The 13,713-nt window shown below is 40.5% G+C and overlaps 1 protein-coding gene across 1 annotated transcript in view; it reads left to right on the forward strand.

The window, feature by feature from the left end:
• LOC121166690 (acidic amino acid decarboxylase GADL1-like) overlaps positions 1-13,713 on the forward strand; it is a gene marked incomplete at its 3' end in the record, with an annotated part of 84,589 nt that overhangs the window by 16,221 nt on the left and 54,655 nt on the right. Inside the window, exons 3-8 of the mRNA XM_040995931.1 lie at positions 870-996; positions 3,770-3,860; positions 7,002-7,108; positions 7,829-7,944; positions 11,701-11,780; positions 11,881-11,935. Coding sequence (XP_040851865.1) covers positions 870-996; positions 3,770-3,860; positions 7,002-7,108; positions 7,829-7,944; positions 11,701-11,780; positions 11,881-11,935 — 576 coding nt within the window. The remainder of the gene's footprint in view (positions 1-869; positions 997-3,769; positions 3,861-7,001; positions 7,109-7,828; positions 7,945-11,700; positions 11,781-11,880; positions 11,936-13,713) is intronic.

Genomic DNA, 13,713 nt, shown 5'->3' on the forward strand with positions numbered 1-13,713 from the left:
ATGTAATCACAGTGTATGTTTAGAACCCTGCCAATGAGTTTTCACAAGAGTATCGGACCAACTGGTACATCCTTCTTGGATGTTCTGAAGGTGGCTTAGACCTAAACATACTCCAAGCTCATCAACTTTATCCCATATGTAATCAGATCTTTCATCTCTCGTTCCCATTGCCACCATCACACCTGGGGTCCAAAAGAGAAACTTTACACTTATCTTTGACTCATTTGTTTCTTCCAGCTTCAACATTTAGCTAGAGTCCCAAATCTACCGCTTCTGCATTTTTAGTATCTCTAGAAACTCTATGCTCACTCCTACAACATCTAATCTCAGTCAGATGTTCATTTGCTTTGTTCTCGTCCAGAAACCTCCTGTTCCAAAATTTAGACTCTTTATAAAGTTAGTATAACAATTGTCATAAACACAAATACAAATCATGCTTTTCTCTTGTTTGGAACATCTCAAAGGTTCCCATAGAACCAAACTGAATTCTCAAAGTTTTTCAGCTGTGCCATGAGCTACCATGCTTTCAACCTTTGTGGTTTCTGTTAACTGGTTCTAGACCACATCTTGGATTCCCTCTCCCAAACCTTTATTTGGTTCACCCTGCTCTTATGTTCTGGAACAGTAAGTTTCATTTCCAGGATGCCTTTGGCTCTATAACTCCAAGATGGACTTTCCCCCTCCCCCATTGTTTTCAACGTCATCATCTGTGTGACTGTCATATCTCTTCATGCCAAATGTTGGTTGCACATTTAAGTATCGGTCCCTTCCACTTGTCTGGTAGCTTCATAGAATCCATGTTCCTACATGCTCTCAAAATCTGGCTAAGATGGGCACCTCATGAAGCATGCGTTCTTGTTCATCTCCAGGTTTGTGAATGGCGGTCTCCTGAACAGCTGAAACAGCTTCTCGATCTGGAGATGAGAGACACAGGCGAGCCACACGACAGACTGCTAGAGCTTTGCAAGGATGTCATTCGCTACAGTGTCAAAACTAGTAAGAGCGTTTATCTGCCACCTTGATCTCTAACTTGGACAGGTCCTTACGCTTTTAAAGCATTCATTCATCTACTTCTTGATGAAATGAAGTATAGTACTGTTTACAAAATGTGGATTTAAACATAGTGGTTCTGATGTTTCTATAGTGGAATTCGGACTAATACCTAATCGAAATTCATTGTCAAGCCCAAAGATGGATTGAGAGGGACGTGGTGTTTATATTTCGATGTTACCTGCTGGTTGCCAATCTCCATACTCCGCTTTTAATGAAGAACCTTCTACTTGTATATTTTATGTTGATCTAAATTGGAAGATACTGTTTTAATTATATGGATTTGTTAAAATTTTTAAAGTTTTGGTGTCTCAAAATGTTTAAAAAAGATTAAAGAGGGCATTTGGAGGTGGGTGTGGTGGCTCAGTGAGTTAGGCAGTTGCTTGGGACACCTGCATTCCATAGTTGAGGCCCAACTACTTTGCTTCCAACCCAGTTCTCTCCTCATGTACAGCTCAAGTAGTGTGGCCCCTGTCACACGGGTGGGAGACTCAGATGTAGCTCCTGGCTCCTGACTCCAGGCTTTAGTCAGAGTCCAGTCCTGTGTTTTGTGGGCATTTTGGAAGGTTTATCAACAGCTGGGAGATCTTTCTCTCTGTTACTCTGTATTATAAATAAATAAGTACATCTCTAAAAGTAGAGGACACCTATAATATAAATAGATTATTTAGAAGTCAGTGACTACCTTTATATCTGATTGTAATAACCAGCTTCTTTCAACAAATGTGGTAAAAAAAAAAAGAAAGAAAACCTTTAGATGGACACAAGAAAAGTAAATCCGTGGTAGGTTTTCATTGTGATTGCAAAAGTGCAAGCGGCATTGTGATCATTTGTGAATGTAGTAATGGGTACATGTCTTATGGTGAGATATGATTCCGATTTGACTCAATAGCCCAAGCATCCAGTGAGCAAGTTGCAAAAATGGAAGAATACGTTTCCAAAATAGGCATTTCTGCACGTGACATAAAGGTAATCTAGTGCTTAAGACCACACAAGCAATATGCTTTGTGAATTCTGACACTGGACTAAATTTAGTGGAAAGAATATAATAAAATCCTGGCTAAACATAATTGGATTGTATTCCCTTAGGAAAGTCTGGTGCATGCATCAAAAACCCAGTTAGCATTTCAGAAGCTGAGATACATATCTTATTATTATAGTGCATGTCAGGAGTGTAGTATGACATTTAATGCAGTAGATTTTCATTTTACTGGATATTTGCCATAATGTTACCATGGAAATCAATCATAAATTAACACAGAACTAAAAAAAAAATTATTCAAATTACTTGTAGTAATGTCTAGTTTCCTTTGCCAGATCAGACGACGCTTTCCATGTTTTCGTTGAAAAGGCTTTTTCTTGCGAGTCTTTCAATTTTTATTGAATACTGAGTTTAAAGTGGCAAACAACAAACAAATAAAAAAGCCCCCAAGAAGTGTTGTGAATTGAATGGGAGGTCTGAGTAAAACGGTTTTCAAATACTCCAATTTTGAAACAGACCTCCTGCCTCTTTGTTTTCTGTCATGCTGAGCTTGCTGTGATGGGATTGTCAGGCCCCTGAGTCTGGTACTCTGTGAATATTCACTCCATGGAAAGCCAAGAACCATTGGGAGGCCTTTTTTCTAAATCAGGACAAACAACCCTGAAAGTCCCAGGGACAGGTTGTCTGAATCTTCAGGAGAATGAAGTCATTTGAAGCCGAATCACCTGCATTCCCATGATGCCTTTGTCCTGTCCAGTCAGAAATGATAAGCTACTCACCACCATAGCCTGAATGAACCTGTGGCAAATGAGATGCATTGGAAGTGACAAAATCAACATGGAGATCTCCAGAACACAAAAGCAGCAGGCTCTGCTACATGGTTAAAATTCCAAGATTTTGAGATGTCTCAGGGATTCTGGTTTGGGTATGAATGGTAAAAAATAAAGCAGTAAACCAAAGCTCTTAAAAGATTGCTTAGGATTTGTGTGGTGGCATAGCAAGCTGATCCTCATCTGAAGTGCCGGTATCACATATGGGTGCTAGTTCAAATCCAGGCTGCTCCACTTCCAATCCAGCTCCCTGCTTCTATCTTGGGAGTGCAGTGGAGGATGGCCTAAGTCCTTGGGCCCCTGCACCTACATGCGAGATCTGAAGGAAGCTCCTTGATCCTGGCCTCAGATCAGCCCAGCTCTGGCCCTTATTGGCACTGGAGAAGCAAACTGGCGATTGGAAGATCTCTCTGTCTCTATTTTTCCTTGACTGTCTGTAACTCTGTCTTTCAAATAAAGAATAAAATAAATCTTTAAAAAGAAGAGCGCTTGAATTTTACTTAGACTGTGGGATGACTTTTCAGCGGTGTGTCCGTGCACACAATCGTTATTTTGACTTTTAAAAATTAGGAAGGACTTTCTGTTCAGTGAAGTGCATGCACCTTCAACATCCAGCTCAACGGGCTTGTGCAGAGCTGTGCATGTTGAACTGATCACCCAGAGACTGTGAATGTTTTTGATCGGATAGACTCTCTCAGTGTCTTCCAATTCAGAAATGCCTTCTCATGAGCACCAAGAATTCCAAGCTTTGCGTCCATAAGACAACATTGCTGCGTTGAATGCCACCTAAACAGAAACATGCCACATGCACTGTTGTGTGTGACTGTTTACATTTGGAGTATTGTTGTACCGAAAGTGTCTATTTTTTTATTGCTGCATAAGTGAATACCCTGTTTTCAATTCACAGATCACCCACGATTTTTCAATCAGTTGTATGCTGGACTTGATTATTACTCCTTGGTGGCACGATTTATAACAGAAGCATTAAATCCAAGCGTGTAAGTGTCATGATACTGGAATGTCATAGCAAATATGAATTAGAGATTTTTTTCAAATAGATGAAATTTTATTTAATGCATTTCTATTTGATTATTTCTTCTGCATGGTCTCATAATAAATAATGGAGCGGGTTTTTATGACATTTAGCAGTATTCAAAAAGTCGTTTGCTTTGTACAGTGGCACTGTGAAATGGTAGGCAGAAACTGCTGTGCCATTGACCACAGGACTGCTTAAGCCATCTTTTAGCACTCCTGTATGGAAAGTCCTATCTGCTAAGCACTGCAGAGATATTGTGGATGTAAACCAACCTGGGTGTGAGAGAGATGCTAACCACCCACACAATGCTAAGAAACAATTCAGATTTGTAAAGAGACTTACATGCTACTATAACTATAAATGAGACATTTTTTCCTTGATGGGAGTGCAGGAAAGTCTGTCTGAGTACATGACAGTGAAGAACTGAAAAATGATTAGGAATTAAGCAGACAGTAAGAAAGGACTGTGCTCCAAGTAGAAGAAATAGAGTGTACCAAGGCTCCGTAGCAGGAGGCAGCATGATACATTCTACGAATTAGAAAGTCAGTGTGCATGTAGTTGGAGAGGTACATGATATACAGCAGAAAATAAGATCAGAAAGCAAGAAGCTAATCGAGCAGAATCCATTGGGCCATGTTGGTGAGCGAGCACGAGTCTACCGAAAGCTGTGCAAGGTTTCCAACAGGCTATGCTGTGGAAAAGATCGCTGACAATTAGGAGTGCATCACCTTAGGCAGGTGAGAGATGGACTTTAATGGTAGGAGTGGAGAGAAAAATATGCATGTTTAAGAGAGAAAATGGAAAGGACTGGATAAGGTGTTGATGACGCAGGAAAATGGAGAAGTGAGAGAAGTTCCTGAGATGCCTGCTTTTTCAGGCTTTCGTAGGTGAGTTCATGCCTGCGTCATTCGCTGAGATATTAAGCCCTGGGAGAGGGAGACAATTTTCAAGTGTAGCGTGGAAGAGGCAAGATCAGGAAGTCAATTCCCAATTGTGAGCATTTGTGTCTGTAGTCACTTTCAGATACGCAAGAACACAATCCACCACACTGAAAGATATCTAGATATGAAATTATGACATCCATAGGAAAATATAAGTGCAAAAGTGTTTTGTTTAACTTATGATGATTGAAACAGTGGATATGAACAAGATCCTCTAAACTGGTCATTGTCAACCTTCATTAGAATTAACACATGAGCTTTAAAACCTAGCTGGATAGAAGACAGATTAGCCAGTCTGAATTTCTGAGTGTGTGCCCCATTGGTTGATACATTTCCCAAACTTAACAGGTGGTTTTAAGTTAGTGGTCAAAATTGGAGAGCACCCTCCAGCTATCAGCTTGATACAGAATGAAGATAGAGCAGGGCTCTGAAGGTGGGCCTGGAAGATATCCAACATTTTTTGGTTGGCTAGGGGAAAGGAGATCTGCCTACAGTGGAGAGAGAGAGAGAGAGAGAGAGAGAGAAGGTGGTGAAAATCAATAGAGTAGAGACAGAAACCATGGAAGAGAGTGTGTCCTTTGTTATTCAGTATTTAAAATGAAGATAGAAAAAAATGAAAAATGCCCACTTGGTTAGCAACATGGAGGTGCAACAAGAGACCCTTTATTGGACCATGAGGGCAGATACCATGTCAGAATGGTGGAAGAGGACGTTGAACTGGTTTTATAGGTTCAATGCTTTATTTTTTGTTTTGTTTTAATTTGTTTGTTTTGACTTCCTCATCTCAGCTTTCTACCTGCAATATTTAAAGGTTTCTAATTGCTGCAAAGCAGAACCATCTACCTAAACTGTGACAATCTGTGAGTGTATGTTCTGCCACACTCTTCTATCTCCTGGCCTATTTCCAGGTTTATAGTTGAGAAAGTGTTATACTCATTTTTAAAAAAATGTGTCAGTTTACATAAACAAATACACATTTTTTTTTCATAGACTTGGTGTGTGTGCATTAGCTTCATCCGTGATTAAAAATAGAAGCTGTCTCAACTTAAAAAAGTATCTGTAGGGCTGGGAACCTAGCTTGACATTACATAGTAACTCTTCCACATACAATTTTGTGCCTCTATCCCCAAACCTTCCTTACCAGATGTTAAAATAATTAGATTAAATTCTGTGACTATAATGTGTGTCAGCTTAGCATATATATTTAGAGTATACATTTATTCAGATACAATTTCATGTAATCACCTAATTGAGAAGTAAATTGTAGATATTTAGTCGCCCCCAGAGTACTCAAGAGAGGGGAAGACTCAAACGTTAAAACTCAAGGCTCCATGGCTGTCATAGTTTGGGCCCCCTGGGAAGCTGCTACAGATGGAGTTTGGTAATAGCAAGCTTACTCAGGAATACCCTTGAAACCAATGGCAGTGACTGGGGGAGTGGGCAGGGATGGAACCAAACTGCCTTGCAGTCTCAGTGGCAGTCTGAGCTGATGGCACAGTGACCAGGCCTTTTACCACCAGCTCAATGAAGGGGTGTGGCATTGAGGAAGTATCTTTCTTCAGTTCAGGCAATCCCTAAAGGGATTAACCCAGCGAAGATCTCCATCAAGGGCATTCCAGCCTAGAGCAACAAACCCCTCCACATTAGGGGATTGGCAGTAGTAGTGAGAGACATCTCCCAATGAGCTTTTCATTTGAACAAGCACAGAGAGTGTGATAGAGGAAACCCTGCTTGAGGACAGATAGTCTCCGTGTAGAACATGCTGAACTATTAGCATATGCATGGCAGTAACCTAGTCAGACCTGGTCAACATGGTGATGACTCTTTAGACAGCGATGGATCGGTATCCACAGAATACAGAGTGCAATGGCTACTGCTTATGGCTAAAGCAAAAATTGAGTGTGCTGCCTTTATCTCTTCTCTTGAAAGTTTCCTCTAAGTTAGAACTGCTGGTGTAGCTTGTGCATCCCTAAGTTTACCCCATATTAGCACTTAACTAACTATGGCTAACACCATCAATGATGAAATAATTCTGTATTTCCGAAGACTACCTACGCTTTGGCGAACACTTGATGAAGTAAACTCTTTGTGCGTTTCTTGGGACACCGAAGGGATGTTCTGACTCTAGTCATAGAAGTGAAGTGTTTTTTATATCTATCTAGTTATACGTATGAGGTGTCCCCAGTGTTTCTGTTAGTGGAAGAAGCGGTTCTGAAGAAAATGATTGAATTTATTGGCTGGAAAGAAGGGGATGGAATATTTAACCCAGGTGAGTACAATTAGATATTGCCATCACCCTTCCATGACAAGCATCCGAAACTTATTCATAGCAGGAACAATCCTTGCAGTTCCACGCTTTACCAAACCCTGGATATGAACAAAGATACTTGGTGCGATTCTAGCTTTTTGCCTTTCTCCAAAGGGATAATATTCTGAACATACAATGCATATATGATACACATCCTTAAGCAAATAAGATGTCTATCATTTAGGGCCTTTATCTGCTATTAGTTCATTTACTTGCTCTTGGGAGTCTAGAAGGGTTCTGACAAGCCTTCAGATTTTCACTCAGTTTTTACTAGAGAAGATATCAGAACCACATTTGTTTATCCTGGAACCACCTCATTTTTAAGTGCTATATGAACATGAGTTGTCATTTCAATGCTATTTACCAGGTGGTCGACAGAAAATATTATAATCTATGGAGATCTAGGTGCTGACCCTCGTTCCAGACCTCATAGATTTAAACTCTTTGGAAAAGCCTTGGAATGAAAGAATTGACCAAAATGTTCCCCTTTGCTGAAACTGGAGATTGTGAACATGTGTATGTGGACCACGGAGTAGTGGGTTGGGGACAATGCTGGGGAAGCTTTCACACTGAGTGCCACTAGACCAGCATGGCCACAGCTGTTCACACTGTAACTTATCAAGAACTCAAGGAACTATTACTTCATGCTATAATCACGCCATCTTCATTTCATTTTTGCAGGTGGTTCAGTGTCGAATATGTATGCAATGAATTTAGCTAGATACAAATATTGTCCCCATATTAAAGAAAAGGGATTGTTTGGGTTGCCAAGATTGATCGTTTTCACATCTGATGAGGTAAAAAAATATTATTCTTGATATTATTTATATATATATATATCCATAATATATACTCATATATATTATGTATATATGAATATGGTATTGAAAAGGGTTTGTTTGAGCACACTGGTGTGATTTTGTCCTACTCACGTGTGACTATTATGCTCAAATATAGTATTTTGTTCTAGAAGTATTTTTATGAATCTGTTATGGCAAATTCAGCGTCAACCACTTTTGTAAACTACTCACAAACAATATTCATAGTTCACAACATTTTCTTTGAGAAAGACATTTAATTTGAAAAGGTTCTCTCCCTGAATATCTTCTCATTGAATATCTCAATTATTAGAACATAGATGAACACTACTGAGCTCAGCAAAATTCTTGGAACACTGATTGTTTTGATTGGCTAATGTAAGGGAGCCGGGTCTTCTTTTTCAAGGAAAAAAAAAAAAAGATGCTTGTAACATACGCACACACACACAATTTTGTGTTCTGTATTTCTTACTCTATTCCCCATTTCTAGTTTTTTTGGCCAGTGAAGTAAAAGGTCAGATTGCAGATAAGTACACTGTTTTTGGGTGAGGTGAGGGTTCCTGGATTCAATTCCAATCCCTGCTACTTACTGAATGACTTTGAGTAAGTTTTTATCAACTTCTTTGTGCCTCTATTTCCTAATTTATGAAATCTGAGTGAACCATTAATTCTTCAATCTGGCACATTTCTCCCAAACCCAGCACTAGAGTCTGCAGTCTTAGGAGGGCTGCTTCCAGTGGCTGAGCTCCCTAGCATGACTGGAGGTTGACTGACTGATGTAGCTGTGGCCCAGCAAGGATACATTCTATGACTATGCTGGGCTCAAGCTATCCTTGTCCTCTTGGGAGGACAGGTGGTCAATTAATTCTTTGTCATGCCAGAAAAATGAAGGTGCTAAAGGATATTATTATACCAAAAAAGTCTGAGTAATTTAATTTGTAGGTATGAATAGATTGAAAGAGTTACAGAGAAAGAGGGAAAAGCAAGAACGATCTATTTTTCTCTCTCTTTTTATGCACCGCCCCCCCCCCACACACATTCGGACAGAGAGAGAGAGAATCTCCCATCAACTGATTTACTTTCAGATAGCTAGAATAGCTAGTCCTGGACAAGACAAAATCCAGAAGCTTTATCTGAGTCTTCCACGCAGGTGGCAGGGGTTCAAACACTTGGGACAGTTTACACTGCAAGCAGTCTCTTGTTATGGAGAGAATGTCTTGGGCAGGAGGGTCTTGAAATGCTGAGTTAAGAATCAACCTGAGCCATCACCTGTTGCCTCCCAGAGTGTACACAGGAAGCTAGAATAGGCAGGAGAACAAGGACTTGAACCTATCCGCTGCAATGTGAGAGGCATCCAGAATTGTGTTTTCATTGCTAAGTCGAACAAATACCCACCCCGCATCATTTCCATTTGTGTTTTAATGACCATCGTTCTTTTTAACATATTGGACCTTTGATGCCTCGCTCAACCCAGCTCTCTACTTTGGGGTACACTGTAGGCTGTCTCAATGGGCATCCTTAGGGTGTCTGTCGGAGCTTTGGGGATGGAGTCAGTCCATGTGGCTTCTGGCTGTAGCTTCTGTAGGAACTGAACAACAAAGTGTTTTTGGAGAAGCCCTTGAGCATTCATTGTCTTCATTCCCTAAAAGATAACAATTATAAAGCCTGCTTGCCCCACTAGCTCTTATGAGCATCCCATAGTCAGCATCGGATAGAATCCATGGCACGGTGGACTCCAGGAAGAAGTGGCAGCTCATTGAGAAACCCAAGGTCATAGCAAAAAGCCCCTTGGGAATGGAAAAGCCAGACTTCAGCTCAGCACTTTCATATAGGCACTTTCTGCTCTGTCTTTACAGGAATGAGCACCTACTGACATTGTTGTGTCTTCTGTAGAATCATAAAACCCACAGGAAGGTTAAGACTTAGAAGGACTGACTTATCTTTTGCCAGTGATGGGCACAGGCACTACTTGTTGCTAAATACAGCTGCTATTGCTGAATTCCAGCCATCTGGGTGGTTGTTGTTGTTGTTGTTGTTGTTGTGTTGTTGGCTGGAAACTGCTCAGCATGCCTGAAACATCACCTTCTTCCTTTTCTTTCCATTCCATGGCTCTTTAACTTCTGAGATGCTTCAGTTTTGCACATATTTTGAAAGATTTCTCCCTATGCATTTGAGGTTGACAATGGCTATACTTTAGCCCTTAAGGATAGCTCCACCTAAGCTACTCTTACTCTGATTACAAGGTCTTTATTTAGCACATCCATTGGTGGAAGATACTTTGCTGTTTTTCATGGGTAGAGCGCTGTGGTTTTCCTTTTAGGTACATATCGTGGAAAAGCTGCATTTATCATCATAAGATCAATAACTCTGGTTGCCAGGGCTCAAATCACCTTAGCTATGTCCCCTTAGCTGTGCCAGGCGTGTTACCTCCAGCCAGCATGCGCTGATGCAGCAAGCAGAGAATTAATTACCTTTTCACATACATTGTTGCTCTCCAATATGCATATGTTCTTGTAACAATCTTAAAAAAAACACATCCTGCAGGCATTTCTAAGATATGTCATGTTTGATATTTGGAAATTAATTATTTAGGATTGTTTCATTTTTTCTGATAGCGCTACCTCTGCATTTATTTTACAGAGTTAAAAAAAGAGCTCCCAATAAAACTCTCTTGACAAAAGAATGAAAAAAAAATTACCACATTTGAGGGAATATATCAAGTTAAGTGTGAAAGCATGACTACTCTTTTAATCTATTCATACCTACAAATTAAATTACTCAGACTTTTTTTGGTATAATAATGTCCTTTAGCACCTTCATTTTTCTGGCATGACAAAGAATTAATTGACCACCTGTCCTCCCTTACATATAAAGAATGACGTCCTCCATGTTTGAATGCAGATGATTCTGTGGGTTTCCTGTAATGGCAGGGGGAGAGGATAGGGCCCCAGAATCCAAAGCATATAGAATAATTACTTGCCAATAGGAAACACCACAGCTGATTTCAGAACCATCTGTTAGCCCCATTTGTGCCACAGCTGAGTAACATGGTTTTTCTATACTGAAGAGTAATTATTATTACTTTTGTTATGATTCTAGCCACATTTCTGCATGTCTAATTTCAGCTTTGCCTGTAGTATTTAACAAGATTGGTCAAGTGTCTGATCAGCATTTACAATCCATTGTTTTTTTCCTGGGAATAATTAAATTCTTCTCTAGTCTGTGATTACAGTCTGTGCAATAGAGCTTTGCTGCTTCTTGAAGGATTTCAAGTTAGCAGTGGGCTAGATTTTGAGTTCCTGTCAATGCTGAGCCTTATTAGTAGCATAAAGACAAAACTCTTTCCATGGAAACCATGTGCCAGACTCCATGGTAAGCTTTTTGCATTTATTAACCTATTTTACGCAACCAAGGAGCTGGAGTAGACATTGTTATCACCACTGTATAGATTAGTAAATTGAGGCTTGGAGAATAGGTATGAATTGTTTAAGCTCCCATGGCCCTCACTGCGGGAGAGCTTGGAGTTAAATGCTGGTTTCTCTCAACTCAACATCCATGTTCTCAAGCTCAATACCAGGGAACTCAGTGAAATTACTGTTTACTTTCCTTTATGCAAATTTTTCCAAAGCCAGTGGTGCTCAGACATAGCAAAATACGCCCTTCTCGATAATAAGCAATACTATTCTTGACTGTGTGCTCACTTCTCTTGCTTCCCCGATATTCCTTTTAATTCAGTGTCATTACTCCATGAGGAAAGCAGCCTCCTTTCTGGGGATTGGGACTGACAACGTGTGCTTTGTGGAAACAGATGGAAGGTAATGGGAGTGGGATCCAGAAGCCTCGTGGGTGGCGGGGATATTTTATACTGTCTGATAGCTTGAACACAACTCAAAGTCTCAATTCTGTGTCCCTTAGAGGTAAAATGATACCTGCAGAGCTGGAGAGGCAAATCCGGCAAGCCAGAAAAGAGGTGAGAGGGGAGAGATTCTGAAAATGGTAGGAGGGGGAGAGAAAGCATACATGCATGCCTGGGTGTGAGAGACACAATGCAGGCAGCCAACCTGCTTCTGTGTGGGGGAGACAGAAGAGAACCCATTGGGGATAAAACAGGGAAACTCATTTCCAGATGTTCTGTTTCCAGGTGCATGGCTCTCCACGTTCTGTGAAGTTTCTTGGATGTTCTCATCCCCAGGTGTCCGGAGCCTATTCAGACATTGATACCATTGTATTCAGGAACCTTACACTCAGGGCTAGCAGAAGCACCAAAGATGCATCTGGCCTCTCTGGGAGGGCCCCAGCATCTGCTCTCTTGTTTCACACCTCCCTTTGAAAAAATTCTGCAACCTAAACCCTTTGTCTGCATTTAGGATCCATCCTGATTTCTAGGTCATCTTCAGTGGCTTTCGACACAGGCTGCCCATTATTGCCACCCCCCTGTTGGCCCAGGCTGAGTATTTCAGGGGTAGAATGTCCTCTCTTGCATAGATGTCTTCCATAGCTTCAGCCAACTGCTGGAGAAGGCAAGGCATGGTCCTGGTCACTGGCTGTGATCCAACCAAGGCTGCTTGGTTCAAATGTGGGTCATTATTTTTCATGCCAGCCCTTTTTACTTCCTGGACCAAAATCCCACTGGATTTTGCTGCACATACTTAGCTGCTTTTCTTCCCTAATACCTCTGCCTCTACTCTCTCCCAGTAAGTTCCCAGAAGGTAGCAACAAAGCCAGCCACGTCTGCTGATGGGTGAAAAGTCCAGATTCAATGAACGTATCTATTTTTTTCAGAAGTCACATGATAAGGACAAGAGCCTTAATTATTTTTGAGTCTTAAAATTGATTTCTATAAGCATGCTTTTTACTTTTTTGGAATGTCCATGAAAATTCCCCTTTCCTGGGGCATTTTATGTCAGTAAAGGTGCTTCGAACTTGACATTGTCAATACTGCATGGGTATTGGCCTCGTGTGTAACTCTTTTGATCTACATTAATGATTTTTAAACATTCTAATGGCAAGCATATTCCAGAGTTGCCTAGTGATTTGGATGACCAGATTTCTTTGACTCTTGTAAAAATCTATGGAACTCAGTGCAGAGTTTGTTCTGTTGTTAACCATGGGTACTGCTTGCTCTAACTTCATCTATTCTGTGTAAGTTCCTATCGACAAGACCTGCCATTAAGTCATGGATGCTTGTCTGTGTGGTGGTGCTTTCTGTGTAGTTTCTGAGATTCCTTCCTCCCTTCTCCCTCTCCCTCCCCCATTTCTTTCTTTCTTGAATTTTTAAACTTTTTCATTATGGGAAACTCCTAGCTTATACAAAGCTAATAGAATGACCCTTCACAAACCAACCGTGTAGCTTTAGCAACCACTGGCTCAGGTTAATTAATTTAGATTGATTTGGATCAAACTCTAGATATCACCTCATTTTATCTGCTAATATTTTGCAGAATATTTCTGCAAAAGATACCTACTGTTTTATATTAGAGTGAGCTTGTCATATTCATCCTTTTGGAATTGGCTCATTTGACTGAGCAAATGGTCTCCAATTAGGACCATTTGGTTGCAAAGGGTAATATTTCATTCTTTTTAATAGCTGAGTAGTATTCCATAGAGTAGATATACCACAGTATTTTTTTTATCCAGTCCTCCTTTGATGGACATCCAAGTTGTTTCCATGCTAATGAAAAAAAAAGTGAAGGAAGACACACACTTGTAATCTCACAAACGAAGGATGTGATGGAGTCCAGAGTATCT

Source organism: Ochotona curzoniae, unplaced genomic scaffold (genome assembly GCF_017591425.1).
Source record: "Ochotona curzoniae isolate NIBS_2020 unplaced genomic scaffold, NIBS_Ocur_1.0 patch205, whole genome shotgun sequence".
Taxonomy (NCBI): Eukaryota; Metazoa; Chordata; class Mammalia; order Lagomorpha; family Ochotonidae; genus Ochotona; species Ochotona curzoniae.